The sequence below is a fragment of the Cryptomeria japonica genome, chromosome 3, assembly GCF_030272615.1.
Source record: "Cryptomeria japonica chromosome 3, Sugi_1.0, whole genome shotgun sequence".
Classification (NCBI taxonomy): domain Eukaryota; kingdom Viridiplantae; phylum Streptophyta; class Pinopsida; order Cupressales; family Cupressaceae; genus Cryptomeria; species Cryptomeria japonica.
The window spans coordinates 956268870-956288814 of record NC_081407.1 but is presented as its reverse complement, the minus strand read 5'-3'; the positions used below and the strand labels follow the sequence as shown (position 1 = coordinate 956288814).

The window sequence follows — 19945 nt, the reverse complement described above, 5'->3', positions numbered from 1 at the left end:
AGGACAAGAAAACATGATTGCAATCACCAAAAGCATTTCACTGTCGTGAATGTGACTAACCATCTGCTTCTGGCAATTGGAGACAAACTACAATGCAATCAAACAACTTAAAATATCTTGATGTTTAAAAAAAGTACATACAAAAGCATTTTTCCCAAGGAAGACAATCTAGAAACAACTTCACGTAGTAGTTTGCTAATTAGCAGTTTAACAAAGATTTCAAGCACTTTTAGAGTAGCAAAGATTTGCATTAACCATGATCAAAAAGAATGTTGTAATATACCATTCCTGAAAATTGAAGTCAAACAATTCTTGTAGAAGCAAAACAAAATTATGGAATCTATTAAAAACTCCACAGAAATGTTATTCTGAATCATAATCCAAATGCAATGTTAGACAAGACATTCCCTTCAGATACAGTGAAGGTTAAAGAAAAAGGCACCATTGCCTTCAGAACTCAACCCATGTGATGTAAATGATCCAATCAATCTGATGGGTATTCCAGCCTCTTATACCTTAGGAAGCAAAGGTATTACATTTTATTAATGCATCCCTTAAGGCTCTGAAACCTATCCCTAGCTTATCTAACTCATGTTCACCACTGGCTTTTCTTCTTGCCTACCAATCATACTGAAGCATTCACTTTCTTTCATATGATCCTTAGCCACTGGTCTCTAATTTAGTCAGCCTTCCCATCCTCACCATCTACTTCACCATCAGCTATAGATTCATTGTCGCTGTCACCACCTTCTGAGTCACCACTTGCCTCTTCCTCTGTCGTGTTTCTTTGTGAATCAGCTGTTGCCTCTTCCTTTATCTCGTTACCCGCTGTGACAGCATTAGCCTCCTCAACTACCTTGTTACCTTGCGAGACAGCATTGGCCTCTTCCTCTAACTTTTTCACTTGAGCAGTGTGCTTTTTACCAGCAAGATGTGACTCAAAAACAATTTGGCTGTTACAAACTGCATTGCATAAAGTGCATACCTTAAGATCCGATATAAGAGTGCCTGCATCCAATAATCTTTGGCGTTTGGTATCTAGGTTATCTGCTGCTTTTGCTTTTTGTTTTCTTTTCCCCTGATTAGAATTAGATGCTTTGGCATCTGCTTCCCCTTCTTGATTTTGGTTCTTGTCCGGATGTTCTATCTTTACTGTTACCATCTGCTGCTGATCTGCTTGAGATTTGATATCAGACAAATCATTTTGCTTTTTCTTAGCATTTGTCTGGATACTACCCAAAGGAGTATGCATGTTATTTTTATCATCTATCTTCAGATTCTCTTCAATGTTCCCTGTGCCTGGCTGCTGCATGTGATTTTCATTTACCTTTTTTTGGAATGCTAGGAGCTCTTCCTTCTTCTCCAATCGTCGTCTGTGCTTTCTTCCAAGGCAGTGGGTCTCAAGAACTTCCCCCGAATTGCATTCAATCTCGCAGACAGAACACCACCCAGGTCCTCCAGGTCCACTGACAACAGGTTGAGGGTGCTTTGGAGGCCCCATCTTGCTACTCTTTTTTTTAAACGCTGGAATGTGTTTGAACTGTGATGCCATTTTCTTTTTGAAAATGCCACTTGATCCAGAATTCAGAACCTGAAGCAAACTCAAACAGACACCAATAATATAGTAAATTCATGTAGACTATTTAATATCTTTTTGAATCCTACATATAACTTACAGGCTACAAAAGAAAATGTAAAATTCCTAGTTGTAGTTATCCAAAATGCATGTGACAACTCCTACATGTCATCCCAAATTAAAATTCAAACCTGAATTCATCTACAACTGACTCTGTGCACAGCACACTACAAAACATGGAGCAATTTGGATCTTAATGATATTAAGTTTCCACAATCCATAGAAATATATTAAATATGCTTCTGGATTTCACTTCTGGATTTTGCTTCTAGATTAGAATTTGGATCTTACTAGAAAGCATGAACGATTTTATGATCTCTTTTTTTCATGCTAGAGTTGCAATAATCAAGGCATGTAACACACTAAGTATACTCCTAACTCACAAGTAATTAGTAATTACTTTTGCTACCCTTGATGCTCCATTACAACGAGTGCTGTACTAAACATTAAAAGTTTCACTTAAGGATACATACTCAAGATGATAATTATTTTGGAAAACAAAATTGAGAGTACAGTAACTATGAGTTGAAGTTCTGATCAAATGGTACAAGCATAGGTGTCCACTAATCAATGAGCGGCCTAGCAAATGATTTGATTATATGCAATTTTTGCATTAAAATAAGACCTAGGCCCTAATGTTGATCACAGCCATTTACTGCACTATGTATCCTTTGAGAAAATTGCTCCTAATTAACCTGCCATTTCTTACCTGGGTGCACCCATAAGAGCCAAAACCTTTTGGGGAAAAAATCAGCAAACTAAACATATCAGATTTTATCAAAAGATGGGGAAAATTTTGGAATTTTCAAAAAACATAGAAACATACCAAAAAAAGGAGAAAAATCTGTTGTTTTTTTAATTTAAAAGGCATTTTTTTTGGTCGGTTAATTTAAAGGCATTTTAATAGCATGGAGATATAGTGTATATAAAAAAATTTGTTTGGCCCATGAAACACAAAATACAGCTTTATCCAATTCGTCTACTATTTTTGTAGACACTGTAATATTGGTAAAAAGCTTAAAATGCTATATTGAAAAAAATTGCTTGCTGAAGTCATAATCAACTAAAAACAGTCAAAAGTCATGATAACAGTCATGATAACACACGAGTTATGCCACAAGGTTTGACTTCACACTCGTCGATGAAGAATTGCTTAGAAAGAAATTAGTTTGACAAAATTCAGTAAAAAAATTGTGATTAAATATGAATATTATAATATTTTAATAACTCACTAAAATATAATAAAAATCTAAAGACTAATTAAAATTAAATATTGCTACTCTTAAATTAATTATAAATCACTAGAAAAGTTATCAATAAGTCATATTAAAATCTGATAAAAACCTAAACTAATTAATATTAAATATTAATAATTTTCAATTAATTATAAAACTTAATAAGTATTAAATTCATTATTAACTGAAATTAAGAGAATCAATTAAACTAATTTCCAAATCTGAAATTAGTGGTTTGGAACATTACAGTGGTATCAGAGCATGATCTTGTTAGCCTATAGGATTCGATCATTTGATGTTTCCAAGTGACAGAAAAAATCAGGAGAATTCATGGCTGAAGAAGAGAGGGAAGCGTAAGGAAGATCAAAGGGGAAATTTAATTGCAACTGTTGATAAGTTGGCCCACATTTTCTCCAGGTCAGCATCAAAAGAACTGCCAAGGCATAGGAAATGACATTGTCCCCACACAAAGGCACTGAAAAATAAATTGAATGAATGATTCAATATTTGGATAATCCATTCAACAATATACAAACGTCTATAAAGAGATTACAAAGACAACATTCTAAATTAAGAACAAGTCGTTTAAAGTGAACTACTAAAAAGCTAAACGCTAAATAAATCTTAAAAGCTAATTAACTAAAAAGAAAAAGTTAAATGCTAAATAAAGCTTAAAAGCTAATTAACTAAAACGCTAAATGACCATTAAACAAGGAACTAAATATAGGTGACTAAAATATAATTAAATATTCTAATACCCTCCCTTAATAGTCATTCTATCTACTAACTACCCTACAGAAGACACTACAGGTCTTTTGATCACAAATGAAAAGAACACTTTGCTGCAGTGGAGACCCTCCCTGGATCTGAAAAGTGTTAATGACCAAGAATACCAAAATCCATCCAACCTGACGTTGGGTAACCAAATTGAAACCTGAAACCATGATTTTGATGAAAAATCGGCAAACCCTCCAAAACTGAAGATACAAATCATCATTTTTGTGGAAAAAAATGGTAAAAACCCTTGAAACGATTTTTGTGGAACAAATCAAACAAAACCCTAAAACTTCGCATGGCAAGACCCAAAACACCACATGGTAAGACAACAAACATCACGCGATAAAACATCAGACATCATGCGGGAAAACACCAGACAACATCACGTGGTAAAATATCAGACATCACATGGTAAAACCCTGATTTTTGAGAAAAAAATCAAGCAAAACCCTCCCATGATTTTTTATGGCGAAAAATCAAAAAACCCACTCAAGCTTTGCAGATGATAGATAATAATTTTTAAGAAAAAAATTCTAAACCCTGCGAACAATTTTTGAGGAAAAAAAATGTGAAAACCCTGGGCTCTGTAGGACAAGGTCTGGCCTAAATCAATCTGATCAAGGCAACGATATTCAGATATCGTGAACATGCACTGTTTGCAAGTGTTGTAGCAGTTGTTAAACTTTTGTCTGTGTTCCAACATAATGCTAGTCAAAGATGCCATCACGGAAACCGAATAGAAGCAGCTGCTGAAAAAACTGAAACCTTTGGAGGAGAATTCCGGCATGAATTCCAAGGTGCAAATTTTGAGGTTTAGAAGAAACCCAGAAATTAAAATTTTCTGCAAACTTAAAACCTGAAATTTTTCTTGAAAATAATCAGAAAATAAAAAAATACCTCTGATTTTTTTGTAAAAAAAACAGAAAATATTGACGATATTTTTTCCAAAAAAAACGCAAAAAAAAAGGGGCAGAAACCCTAGGTTGGATGTACAACATAAACAGCGCCCAGAGGAGACCAAAATTCCCGACATCCACAGAATTAGCAAAAATCGCTGACTGTTGTTAAATTCCAAGGCAAATTTGCTGGCACAAAATTTGAGGCACGTAAAACGAGGTACCCTGAAAATCTGAAACCAACCCAAAAAAGCTCTCTAAAAACCCACCAAGAATCTACAACCAGAATAAAATTTCGACTTGAACTGAAGGGTCAAAACCCTAGTCAAAATTGCAGAAACCCTAGGAAATTTTTCAATCTGCAAAAAAAAACCTCCAGGTTGCAGGCCCGAAAATCTCCAGAACCCTAAAAAAACATGAACTGCTGCCCAACACAGAAATTCGCCCACGAACTAGAAACCCTCAAAAAGCCTTCAAAAAAGCAAAATTGAAAAAAAAAATCTAGAAAATATTCCAAAAATAAGGCCATGAAAATAAAAATTCGCCAGACTTTAAAGAATCCCATCTACCCGCTCTGATACCATGAAAAATAAATTGAATGAATGATTCAATATTCGGATAATCTATTCAACAATATACAAACGTATATAAAGAGATTACAAGGACGATGTTCTAAATTAAGAACAAGTCGTTTAAAGTGAACTACTAAAAAGCTAAATGGTAAATAAAGCTTAAAAGCTAATTAACTAAAAAGAAAAAGCTAAATGCTAAATAAAGCTTAAAAGCTAATTAACTAAAAAGCTAAATGACCACTAAACGAGGAACTAAATATAGGTGACTAAAATATAATTAAATATTCTGATAGGTACATTGCAGTTGTAACAACTGACCACTTCATGGCATGAGTTGAAACAAAAAGAGAATGTTTCCAGCTCACATGGTGATAAAAAACATGCCATACCTGTCTGTTGATCTGTATAAGGAAGCTCTACCTCATGCACATCAAACAAAAGTCTTTTTAGTTCACACACATAGTTCAGTTGAGCAACAAGAAAACCATTTCTTCGCACATGTGCTACTGCTCATTTTTGCCTTTTGATTGGTATATCTTAGGTAATGAAGGTTCAAGGATTCAATGCATGTGAGTAAGGAGATTATCCTAGGGTATGAGTGTTACTAATGAAAGTTGACATTTGAACTTAAGATCAATAAACATGTAAGTATCCCTTTCCATTTGGGTAGTAAATACAAAATGATATATATATAACCTAAATGTTAACAAAAATTAAGTATTAATAATTTAAAATTCACAGAGATCATGGATGAGCCCACCCCACCATCTATGAATTTTGCCTGACAGGAGCACTGCTAATTCTACCACAAGATCTGTATGAGTGACTACAGCGTAGTGGCCATCGATCTGATAGGGATTAAAAAGTCATCAATGCCCAGCAGCTCGGGACACAAAAAACATGGTTTGCCCGAGATCTAGGATGCATGCAAAGATTTTTAAAATTATTTTGTCCAAATAGGATTAAAACCAAATTCCTATGTGTTATTTTTTTGCGCCAGCAGCTGACAGCTGTTATAGAACCATCTTATATTTAAAACAGCCGAAACTGAAAACCTAGTTTGACAAAAAAAACCACATATTGGGGAAAAATATAATTGAAAATGGTAAAAAAAAAAACAACACATTTTTTGTGAGTTTTGAATTTTTCAGGGGATAACCAGTAGAAATTGATGACTTTGATTTATTCAAAAAATCGCAGTTTTTTTTGTTTTTTTTAGGGGGAGGTTGCTAAATCTGACAATTTGTGTTTTTTACGATTAATCACAATTCTATCATGATTTCTGCTCCTATGACACACCCAATCAAGCATTGAGTGCATCAAAGCCACAACTTAAACTCGGGGTGTGTTTCCTGTGTGTGAAGTGTGAACTGCCTAATCAATGCAAAAACTATAATCTTTTAAGGAAAATTCTAAAAAGTAAAAATGGGCATATCTGTCACTTTTAGTAGATTAATCAATTTTGATGATAAATTTTCCCATCGATGGATCCACCAAAAGTGATAGATATACCATTTGATGTTTATTAGCCAAGTGCCAGTTCAGGTTCAGGTACGGATATTTGGAATGCAGATTCAGCCAAAAAGACTTGTGATTGGCTTCATTTTGAGTTTGTCCATACAAAAGCCCTAGAAATATCATAAATATTTACATATTTCCAGCCTAATGGCAGGAACTAAGTTCAGATTGCCATATAATAACCACCATAAAAATATATACTACTTCAATGCCAATTAGTAAAACTCAAATGTCATGAAATTATTCATTGTTCAATATTCAAATGATAATGTCAAGTTGTCAACAATCCGTATCATATGTGTTTTTAAAAAGATCATCATCATCATTGGCATTAGATGATGTAGGTAGATTAGAAAAACCACAAACAGTGACATAACAGTGATACCCGCACTCACACTTAAAGCTATGTCACAGTAAATATTCAAGTTCAAATTCAGCAACAAAAAAAATTGAAACAGGTTTCATCAAGTGAAAAACTTAAGGAAAATAATCAACGGAAAATTTCAAAACAAGTTTATCAAGTGAAAAAATTAAGGAAAATAATCAATGGAAATTTTCAAATCAGGTCTGGTTTATCAAGTGAAAAAATTCAAGAAAATAATCAAATGCAATTTTTATTTTTATTTAAACATATTGTATTTGTTAAAATAAAAAATATTATACCTGTAGAGGGGGTAATAAATGATGTAAATTAAAAATAGTATCCTCGTAGAGGGAGTAACAGATAATAATAATAGAAGGAAGAAAATTGTACAGCTTGCCAGATCACAGGTACCTCAAACTTAATTTTGATAAGTCAAAGGAAATCTGGACCCAGCCGAAGCAGGGGCAGCTTTAAGAAGAGAAGATGGGAATTTTGCAAAAGAAGAATCCCTTTTTCTTGGGAAGAGAACCAATAATCAAGCCGAGGCCCTAGTGCTTTTGGAAGCAATGAAAATGGTCATAGCTTCTGTCTGCAATTATTTAAAAGTACAAGGAGACTCAAAGATGATAATAAGTGGCTGTGGAAAAGGTTTATCAGCAGATTGTCAACTTAGGAATCTATTTGATGAGATAAAAATTGTAGAAAGATGATTCAAGAAGGTGAAGTACATGCATAATTTGCATGAAGGAAATTGTATTAACTGACGCCTAGCTAACAATGGAGTGAAGCAGTGCCAAATCTTGGCAAAAATAAGCGAAGGCTATAATGACTGGGGTGATAGGAATCTAGGATCCATGTTGGAGAGGGATCTAAATTTATCTAAACCTCTATTTCCTCCAAACTTTCACTCTCCATCATCTAATTAGTATTAATTGTCTGTTTTAGTAGTTAAAGAGTATTAACGAGTCAGTTTACACCAGCTTGAATGTGAGAACTTACTGCAGCTGGAGTAGCTCATGTAGTTGAGGAAGCATATCGAGCCAGGTGTGGTGACAGAAACTGGCAATGTATTAGGCTAGTCCTTCTTTTAGAATGATTATATAATTCAGTTTGTTTTTAATATTTGAATGTGAAAGCAGCTATAGGTGTGGTTTTATTTTTTTCTTAAAAGGAGCAAGCCCTAATAGAACCCACATCAATCTATCAAAAATAAATACTAAAATTTAAATAAAAAGTTATATAAATTAAAAAATATTAAATATTAAATTTTAAATAAATTGAAAACTAAAAATATAACCTATATATTATTTATTAACTATAGTTTGATAGTTCAAGACAATCAACTATTTCCCCAAACCATAAATATTTTTTCTTGTTTAACTTAATAAAAATATTGTATACTAAATCAAATATTAAAAGTTAGTAGTCCGCCAGATCGTTTTCACCAATTTCATTGCTTATCGAACACAGTTTGTCCCTTTGGGAACGAATGCTACTTTTGGTTATTTGCATGTCCCAAACATACTCACTTTTCTTCTACCATCAACTTGACAAATAAACTGTCACTGCTACTCCCCATTATTTCACACATCCACAACCACAAAATATTCATCTTGGTTGTGCCTTTCATCCAAAACCTCCCTCTTGTCTTGGCTGTGCCTTTCATCCAAAACCCCCCTCTTGTCTTGGCCGTGCCTTTCATCAAACACCTCCCTCTCATTTGTTTCACAGACAACTGAGTTGGTCAAAAGGGGCAAGCAGTTGAGTTGCTCAATTGTTTTTGCTGATAACAGTCAAACTCAAAATTCAAAAATGATTTTCCAGCAGATTCGACCTGAGATTGCTCATGTGATGACCCCAATTTTTAAGGTGACAAATAATTAAATTGATTTTTATTTAGTTGTCAAAAAAATAAATAAATAATTAAAATGATGACTTAATAAATAGTAATAAAATAAAACACTTATTAAATAAAGTCTCCAATCGGCCTAAACTTCTGGATATTTCCTGGAGGTCTTTGTAAGGAGGTCCCTGGGGTTGTAGGACGATGCTTGGATTTGATAAACGGTTATAATTTCTGGAGATGGAAACCTTCAGGAGTTAGACAGAAGGGCTGGACGAAAACCTTGTTCTTCCAAAGGGGTGAAATCATGACAGAGTCTACATCTATGCCAAATTTGTAAAGTCTCTGCTGGAGACAAATTTGCAGATAAGTTTATTTAATAAAGATATTTGCAGATATTGAGGATCAATAATTGTTTGATGAGGAATTTCTTCCATCTTAAGTAATCTTAAGTAAGAGGCATTTTATATGATTGTGAGCTGGTTGTCTATCTGTTCAGTCAAATTACAAACTCAATAATTGTCTGCCGTTTAATTAATTTTGTCTATTGTGAGAGCCTCAGAAGCGATTGTCTTTGAAGAAAATAACAGAAATCAATTCATTGGGTTAGAGTCATGGCTATAATATAAGGTGTGGACAACAGTTCACTGACGGAGGCTATGATATCGGGTTGATTTTTGGGGATACTGATTATATTAAAGGTTGGATCATTTGCAAATAAGTGGAGCGAAGGATTAATTTCTATTATAGTGTGGCATTGGCCACTTACTCTAATACACCGTCAAAGGTTTCAAATATTCTAATCTTTGGCAAATATATTATTCCCTTATCGAGCCAGTAAAGCTACTGGTATTAACATGAATATTCTGAAGTGAGGTGATTAGAAGTTTCATCAGGAATAATTATAAGATTGATATTTGTTGTGGTGGTATCGTTGACAATTCAGATTGTGGAAGTGTATCATCTTCAGACAGGATTTAAGCACCAGCACAGGCTTCATTAAAGCGTAGGGGGTTTACAGTGGCACAACTGCACTTATTTCATTTGGCTGGAGAAGTTTCTATCTTGCATCCATCCGGCAGTGGAGAATCAAGGTTTGCTGTATGCTACAGGATTGACACAGGCCGATTTACACTCTAAGCTAAGAAGTCTAATCTTTAAAGGGCTGTGATTAAACACTACATAGTTCGGTTATATTCAAAGTCTGAGGATTAATACCAGCAACTCACAACACTGGGTATTAATAAATCGATTGTACCTGAAGGAGCTTAATACTAAGTTTGTGCAATCCTTTATTACTGGAGCTTTAGGTAAGGTTGCATTCTGATTTCATTCAATAGAAATTCTGAGCTTATATATACCTGCTGTTTAAAAAGGTCATGTGGCACATTTCTGAATGAATGAACTGTACACTTATAACTGGGTCTGCATTGAAATCCAGTATTGTAATCACTGTCAAAACTCAGAATGCAAGGTTGAATATTATAGTAATTTCCTCCGTTAATGCTGGTCTATCTGTAAGAATTATTGTATTGTAAAGACGGAATATTTCAGCTCATGTTTTTGCAAATCCATCCTAGGTTTGCCCAGGTTCATCCAGGATGAACCTACAGTCGAAAATTCATGCCCTGATAGAACTCCCACACACGGATCGACAGACACACCAAACCAAGTTTAAACCAGACCCAGATATGGGGCCTGCAAGGCACAAATAGCTACTTAGTTTATTAGTAATGTATTTTTTATTCGTTTGTGCTTTAAATGTTCATTATAATTTCCCATATGTCTAAAACTAAATGATCATATGTAATTTATAATAATTCTTACACAGCCGTACCCCAATACACACATACCCAAGTTTTGGGAGCTGCATTGGGTGCTTTGGACCTGCATCTTGCTTACTTCCACACCCCACACCCATGCAACATAAGATAGGTAAGAGGAAACCCATTGTCACAAAGCTCAAACTCGATAAGGATTTCAGTCCATCCATGCCTATCAAGATGCCCAATTTCAAGCTTGACTGTAGTAAAATCCTGCAGGTAGATATGCACCAGTTGCCAGATGGAAGCAACCCTGTTGACTTTGGTATCACACTTAATAACAGGAGGACATACCAATAGTCTCACCTCTACATACTTGGCATAAGGGTTTGCCCTACCCAATCAGGCATCAGCTTGAACTCAAGTTAAAAACTTAATATTGACAAATCTCAGACTGCTTGTGAAATTTCATAATTAGATTCAGTAGCAATTTTGAAATCACTTGAAACCAGAAACTACTAATAAAGGAGTTACAATTTACCAACATGAAGAACCAACTGAGACTAAGGATAATTTAATCTATGATAAAACAGTGACAGGCCATGTTCTTCCAGCCTCACAGAATGGGTGTCCCGTTTAAGGTTTCAACATTACCAATGGAAGAAACAAAACATAGCAAGAAAGCAGAAAAAAAAGGCTTCAAAGCCCCCAACTGAATTGGAATCAGTATGATGAATATAACATTCAGGCATCTTTAGCTAGATATGTGAATTCAAGGTTCTACACCTGACTGGTGACTGAGCAGAGTCTAACCAGACAATATACTTGCAGCTAGCTAGATATATAAAAACAAGCTTTTGTTATTTAGGTTGTTTGATGGAATTAATTTTAGCTTAGGAATAATTTTAGCTTAGGAATAAAACCTTGTTCTTCTTTTTTCCATGAATCATTTTTGCAGTTTGTGCAATCCTTTATTACTGGAGCTTTAGGTAAGGTTGCATTCTGATTTCATTCAATAGAAATTCTGAACTTATATACCTGCTATTTAAAAAGGTCATGTGGTACATATCTGAATGAATGAACTGTATGCTTATAACTGGGTCTGCATTGAATTCCAGTAATGTAATCACTGTCAAAACTGAGAATTCAAGGTTGAATATTAAAGTAATTTCCTCCGTTAATGCTGGTCTATTTGTAAGAATTATTGTATTGTAAAGACATGATATTTAAGCTCATGTTTTTGCAAATTCTTCCCAGGTTTGCCCAGGTTCATCCAGGATGAACCTACAGTCGAAAATTCATGCCCTGATAGAACTCCCACACACAGATTGACAGAGACACCAAACCAATTTTAAACCAGACCCAGATATGGGGCCTGCAAGGCACAAGCTAGCTACTTAGTTTATTAGTAATGTATTATTTATTCTTTTGCCCCTTAAATGTTCATTATAATTTCCCATATGTCTAAAACTAAATGATCATATGTAATTTATATTAATTCTTACACAGCCGTACCCCAACACACACATACGCAAGTTTTGGCAGCTGCATTGGGTGCTTTGGACCTGCATCTTGCTTACTTCCACACCCCACACCCATGCAACATAAGATAGGTAAGAGGAAACCCATTGTCACACAACTCAATCTGGATAACAATTTCAGTAGGCAAACGAGTATAATTTGGCAAAACATTTAGCAACCTTCAAGCAATAGTCCATCCATGCCTATCAAGATGCCCAATTTCAAACTTGACTGTAGTGAAATCCTGCAGGTAGATATGCACCAGTTGCCAGATGCAGGCAACCCTGTTGACTGAGGTATCACACTTAATGGCAGGAGGAAATACCAATAGTCTCACCTCTACATACTTGGCATAAGGGTTTGCCCTACCCAATCAGGCATCAGCTTGAACTCAAGTTAAAAACTTAATATTGACAAATCTCAGACTGCTTGTGAAATTTCATAATTAGATTCAGTAGCAATTTTGAAATCACTTTGCAAACCAGAAACTACTAATAAAGGAGTTACAATTTACCAACATGAAGAACCAACTGAAACTAAGGATAATTTGATCTATGATAAAACAGTGACAGGCCATGTTCTTCCAGTTCCAGCCTCACAGAATGGGTGTCCGGTTCAAATTTAAGGTTTCAACATTACCGATGGAAGAAACAAAACATAGCAAGAAAGCAGAAAAAAAGGGCTTCAAATCCCCCAACTGAATTGGAATCGGTATGATGAATATAACATTCAGGCATCTTTAGCTAGATATGTGAATTCAAGGTTCTACACCTGACTGGTGACTGGGCAGAGTCTAAGCATACAATATACTTGCAATTAGCTCAATATATAAAAACAAGCTTTTGTTATTAGGTTGTTTGATGGAATTAATTTCAGCTTAAGAATAAAACCTTGTTCTTCTTTTTCCATGAATCAATTTTGCAGTTTTGGATTCATTTTACAAATGTTTTAAAGAAACATTGGATTCCCCTTTGAAGCAAAAGTGAAAAGAGTCAGGAACGCCATAATGTACAGTAATAGCCAAATCACAAACAATTGGTATTGATTTTCCATTTTAATCTGCCAACTGTACTTTTATATGCCCTCCAAACAATGATATTAGACAAAAATCCTACAGAATGAATATTTAGACACACAGGAATGGGATACCATAATCACAGCAGCATACATTTCTAGAGGTTTGCACATTTGGAACTTCATTGTCTTGTCATGATATCATCACTAAGCATATCACCCGAGATGTTAGGAATGGTAGACTGGCCTTGTTCTGGGAAGATTCCCGGAATGGTTTGTTGTTTTTTTGTGCAACTAGGATCCGAATCCTTATAGGGCTGGGCCCTTCTTCATTAAGGAGGCATGTAAATAGGGCTGGGCCCTATCTCCATCTAATGTATGTATGTAAAAGGGCACATAGGGCTGGGCCCTATCTATGTGCACAAATTAGGATAGTGCTGGGCCCTATCTATGTGCACAAATTAGGATAGGGCTGGGCCCTTTCTCTTCCACACGCCAAGCAAGGTCAAACGTGTGAGATTGTAGCATCTACCTTAACGCCCAGGATAGGGCTGAAACTAAATAAATCGTGGAGTGAGATATAAGGCCGACCCTATCTTGCACATATAACGTGTGAAAAGTACAAAGGCTTTAGCGCCAAAAAGGTGCCTTATTGGGCCGACCCAATAAGGCACCAATCCTCATATATAAAAGCTACATAGAATGCATCTTGATACAATGATCATATATGCGAATCAGATCTGCAATAACAGTGTGAAATATATCTGCTCTCCTTTGGTGTGAAGATACCTGATCTATGGTTGTGACTCTGCTCTGATTGATGCGAACTTAAGTCTATTGTTCATGCTAAAGAAGGCACGGTTATGCTGATTACAAAAAGGTCATTTGAAGCTGAAGATATCTGCACATGTATTCAGCCTGAGATAAGTGTTGTAAGACTGCAATTTTATTCATAATGAATAATCAGATCTGAGGATCTTTTGTTGCTGGGTTTTTCCTCCAAGAGGGAGGTTTTCCCAGGTTAGACTTGTGTTGTGTGCCCTTTCTATTTGTGTGCTTTGATTCTTGTGACTGTGCATTATTATTTCCTGCTCATTATTGTTAATCTGATCCCGAAAACTAACATGGTTTAATTGCTTTAAAAGATTTTCCATATCTGGGTGAAGTGCATTAGGTTTTGGAAGCTGAATGGGGTCCCTTTGTCCTTTGTTCAAGACCAAGCAGAGCCCTCTTGCCACAAAGGTAGTAGAGATTGGCAATGGAGATCTTTCAGTCATTATCAGATTCTGTGAGACCACATTGAAGCTCTTGAAAAGGAATTAGATAAGAGGAAAGTCTTTATTTCTTATAAATATGATTGTTTAAGATGGTGTGGATCTGAATTGGGACTCTACAATCAGTTTCTCTCTAGAAGAAACAGCTGAAGCTAGGAAGGATTGGCCATTTCATCTTTCATCACAAGAGGATTTTACGTTTTTAACGGCTGATCGTCTGTGGAAATTGGGAATTCCGAATTTCTGGTCCTTCAAGATGTGTCATGCATAAAGGGGAAGAAGAATCTACTGATCATCTTCTTTGAGTTCTTCTCAATTGTCCCTTTGCTGAAGCTTGCTGGTGTTCGGTACAGTCTAAATTGGGCTGGTATGGTCCATGGCCAAATGTTATTTTGGAAAAATTTTAACTTGGCCTTTTCTTCTCAATTGTCCTCTTACCTTTGATTGCATTTGGGAAATTTGGAAAGAGAGAAACCAGAAAAGTTTTCAGGTAAAAGAGATAATATTTGACTTCTTGAAGTCGGAATCGACCATTGAAGAGGTTGTGAATAGTGCAAGATCCCAATGCATGACAGGCAAATCCTTTACTTGTTGGGATAATGGTCTACTAAAGAAGTAGAAAGGTTTGGAAATCCCTCCCCTTCGAGAGAACCCAGATGTCTTAGGGGCTGGCTGTGTGGTCAGAGATCATGACAGATCAGTGAAAGGAATGGCTTTGAAAGGGCTTAAGACTGGAACGAATAATGAAACCAAGGCTGAAGCCCTTTAGCTTGGCCTCCAATTGTGCAATTGCATCTGTGTCAAGAGAATTTATATTGAAGGTCATTCTTTAATCAGATAATCTTGGTCGGTTCAATTTGAAATAAGGGCTCCTTCGATTGGAAGATTAATAGCACTCCTGACCAGATTTGGCCCCTCTTAGATGGGTTCAAGGGCCATACCATTTTTCATATATACAAGGAAATCAATGCTATAGTGGATGGTCTTGCTAACTTCACTATCTCTCATGACAAAAGGTTGATTTAAAGCGGAAGGTGCAGATTTATGGGTAAGGTTGATGCCCAATCTTTTAAATGTCCCCTTGGTTGATTCTTGGCAGACTCCATCCAGGTAAGGCAGACTAGACATTACTGCATTTCACTGTCCCAAGCTCAGAGCTTAGTTGGTCATGGCTTTGATTGTGAACAGCTGCCTGGTTGCTTTGCTTGGTGCTGTCCCCAGTGAAGAAGGGTTGGAGATTCAGCACAGTTTTCCTTTGTGTTTTTGTTCTGTAAGTTAGGTCTTATGATATTTGTTTTTAGTTTTCAAATTTTTTCCATGCTGTGTAAACTCCTTCACTAGTTACTGTATCAGCTCTCTGTGGAGGAGCATAATGTAAAAATGTTCTGTTTTCTGGTTAACACAATGGGTATGGCCCCCTCAGGCCATTTTAACAGATAAAAAAAATAACCTGCAGCCATAGGCTTGTACATGAAATCTTTAGAGCAAAGTTGTATGGACACGGATATGGTATCGGATACGGATAAGCTATTTTTTAAGACCCCCAATATGGATATGGCTGGACACATCATTCATAAAAAACACATACACATATTTAACACAATTTTCTAAGTTATTCGAGGAGATTTTCATTACTTCAAAAGCAATATAGACACATAATTGCTACATAAATAATGATAAGTAGATTTAACATTTTACAATATGCAAAAATAGAAGAGTTGCATTGGAAGATAACCCAAAAAATGGGTCACTGAAATAGAAAAACATTTCATTTGTCTTTCTCATTTGGTGTACGCTTTGTTAATACCATTTTTTTTTAAATGCGTTAACGAAGTTTTTGAAAATTAAATTTAGGAAGATTTACATCAATTTTGTTTAAAAATCAAATCACATTAATATTTAGCATGGTTGGAAATCAAGTATTTTTGGGCATGCGTGGGTACAATATTCGACGTGTATCTGGGCTGTATTGGATACATATCCATTTCAGAAACGGGAACGGATACGGGGAAATGCGTTCCTGGGGAGGGACAAAGGAGTTTCCAGGAACTCTGCTTTAGAGATGATCAATAAAAGTTTTGAGAATTCATTTTAAAACCCAATGTCTGTATAAACAACTTTCCAAAAAAAACACACTTTTGTAGGAACATGCAGATCATTTTTGGCCTAAAGGATGTTAAAACTCATCTTATCTCATATGTGGTGGATGCCCTCAAATAATAGAATACCCAATGGCAAAAACATAGTTCCGGTTCATACACCTCTGAGCCTCGGATCGCCTACAGAACCTTTTTCCCTTTGCTTTCTTGCTGACAAATTGAATTGCTAGTTTGCTCAAAAGTCTTTGATACCCTAATATAAGACCCAATGGCAACAGCTTAATTCAATTTTCATAAAACGCTGAGCTTTACATACCCTAATATAACGCCCAATGGCAACAGCCTAATTCAATTTTCATAAAACACTGGGCTTTATATTCCCTACAGTCTTGTTTTCTTTTTCTTTCCTGCTGAGGAATATGCATTGCAGATAACGCTCAACAGGATTTTTCCTTTTGTTGGAACTCATCTGGTCATAAATTGGATGACCAAAGCTTAGTTCAGCTTTCACATCGCCCACCGAATTCTTTTTTGTTATTTTAATAAAAAGTCATCTCATCTGATAAGGCATAAAACCTACCATAAAAACCATTGGCGACAGCACAGTTCAACTTCAGAAAATTCTGGGCTAAGGATTACCTGCAGACTCTTTTTTTATTTTTCTTTTCTGCTGGGATGCTATATTGTACATAACACACAGAAACATCTTTTTATTTAATCATGTTCTACTTATGGTAGAAAGAATCATTTTAAAATATTCTGAAGAGAAGGTAGCCATGGTAGCGCTAACAAACTGAACAGGAGAATTATATTTTGAAAACCATAAAATATATTCAGGTGGTTGTAGCATAAGGCAATGGAGGGCGATTGTACAAGCACATCTCAGGATCCAGTCCCCCAAGCAACAGTAAACCATCTTATTACTCCGACTAACGTACGGTCATATTGCGATAAGGTCCATTGAAATGTGCTCAAGTCTGACTTAATACTCAAACAGGATCAGATGAAATAATAAGTATGGGGCAGTTCAACCCTGACCTATATAAACGCCCAAATTGAAGTGTTACGATAATGGATTACATTTAACTGATTCTATAAGTTTACCTGGGGTGTAGTGAAACAATTATGTGCTACAATCGAATATCACAAAAGTTACAGTGTAACACTTGTAGGATACATTCTAGCCTCACAGATGTAGTGATTTAATAACTGTTGGACACATTGCAAGTGGAAAAAGAATGGAGTCCAGGCTTATCCCACATCATTATTAATAAACTCTATAACTTCACCTAAAATTAACACAACGAATACAGAAAAAGAAAAAATTGTAAGTCTGGAAAATGGGCATATACCTGAGATTTTGAAGATGGCATGGGTAAACCCCGGTAGGGCAACGAAAGATGAGAGGGCCTAAATTCAGCGCCAGCTGAAAAGGGGAGAGAGGACTGCTGCTGTAGCAGAACACTGCTGCTGCCACTAAGAGTTTCGTTGCGGTACCAAGGGGTGTGCCCTTCCTGCGGAACATACTGTTCCTCGGGAGCATAGCGCGGAGGCGGAATAGAACCAGGGGCCAAGCGAGGATAAAGAGAGGAATCCCGCCCATAGGAAGCCACCAAGCCCCCCGCCCTGCCAAAGTCAGTCTGCGCCGAGCCATAACTGCCCTGAGCCGCAAGACTCATATGACCCTGCTGTTGATGTTGATAATGATAGGCTGTCAAACGATCGTGCGGAGTCTGCTCTAGTTGGGCCTTCATGTCAGGAGCATATGACCCTGGAGGTATTGTTCCATCTGAAGGCAAGGAGTAGGAAGTCCCCGGCGGGTACAGATGGTGCTGTTGATGCGAGGCTTCAAGGGATTCAAGGGTGTAGAACCCTTGACCTCCTGCTAAACCATAGCCTCCAACGCTCTCCTGCTTCTGATAATGCTGCATATCCATCCAACTTCCCGAAAAAAAAAAATGAAAAACAGGATAGGGTTTGTCTTCTAATTTAAATACAGCAAAGCAAAAAAGATTTGAAGTGGGTTTGCTTGCTTAGACATAAATAGGATTTGAAGTGGGTTTGCTTGCTTAGACATAATTAGGTTGGGACTGGTAAAGGCAAGATGAGGTTAAATGCATAGAAATCCAATGGACCTTCATTTTCCTCCCTGTAAAAATGTGGTGTGCCTCCTGGTTTTCAATATATTACTTTCAGTTTTCTTGGGGCATTCCGATATTGTTTTAATATTGTGAATCTAAGGATCTAAGAGGTTTTTTTTTTGGTTTTTTATTGTTTTTAAGAAAAATTTGTGGTTTTCGCAGTGTGGTTGTTTGTACACCTCTAAACCATAAGTGTCTTGGTATGTTGTTTTTTAACTATAGGTTGGTTGTCCATGTGACCATGTGGTACATTTAGTGTGGGTGTTTGGGTGAGAATATTGTACGACCTATTTTTATTTTAAAAATAATTATTACTTTTTTTTAAAAAAAAAATAGTATAAATAAATAAAAAATAAAGTTTTTTTATTCTTTTTTAAAGAAATCATATTAATTGATATTAGATTTAAAGGATTGCAACTTTAGTTTTAAAGGTAAATGTCTTTTGAAGATGAACTAGCTTACAATATGTTAAATATTAATATATATAAAATATGTTAAGAGCTATTCTTTTCAGGTGTCTATTTTTAATCAATTTTTTTTTTTCGATATATTTTATATATTAATATTTAATATATGTAAGATAGTAGAGTCATAGCGCAATATGTAAGACATTATATTTAATCATATAATATTATTCATATTTAATCAAATATATTTAATAGAATATCATTTTAAATATTTAATATAATTATATATAAATATTGATTATTAATATAATATTTATCTAATAATATTACATTTATTATAATTTTATAATAAATAATCTTATAATATGCCCGCATTGGCATGTTGTGATGGTTAAGTTGTGGTGTTGTTGTTCTTAAATGCATGGAGTTTCCACAATCTTGATAGCTTGCTTAGATACTTGATCATGTTAAATTTTTTCCATAGTCAAATCCAAAAGCACACTGTTGTTCTTGCCATCAAGGTTCAAACCCTAGTGGGGTGTTATTGTAGAATGTTTAAATGGGGATGAAGTCCTTCGTTTGTGACCTCACCAATTCCATAGTGCTAGGTCAAAAGTGTTTACCCCTCTTTAAAAATTAATAAAATAATATTATAATATAATATTAAATAATATAATAATAAATAATACCAACCAAAAAAATATATAATAATAAATAATAATTAATTTAAATATTATTGAACCTTAACCCTAATTGAATCCTCGTCCTAATCCTAACCCTAACCATATTTGAACACTTACCCTTATTAAATCCTAATTGCACCCTAACCATAACTGAATACTTACCCTTATTGAACTCTAACCCTAATTCTAATGAAACCTAACC

General features: G+C 35.4%; 1 protein-coding gene across 1 annotated transcript; it reads right to left on the bottom strand.

Annotated features, from left to right (window-relative positions):
• Positions 1–250: 250 nt before the first annotated feature.
• On the bottom strand, positions 251–18810 carry LOC131035514 (uncharacterized). Its single transcript, XM_057967221.2, has 2 exons — positions 17865–18810; positions 251–1591 (listed from the first exon to the last, which is right to left on the bottom strand). Exons 1-2 carry the CDS (start codon positions 18447–18449, stop codon positions 680–682), a joined length of 1497 nt encoding a protein of 498 aa, XP_057823204.2. The 5' UTR covers positions 18450–18810; the 3' UTR covers positions 251–679.
• Positions 18811–19945: the final 1135 nt, after the last annotated feature.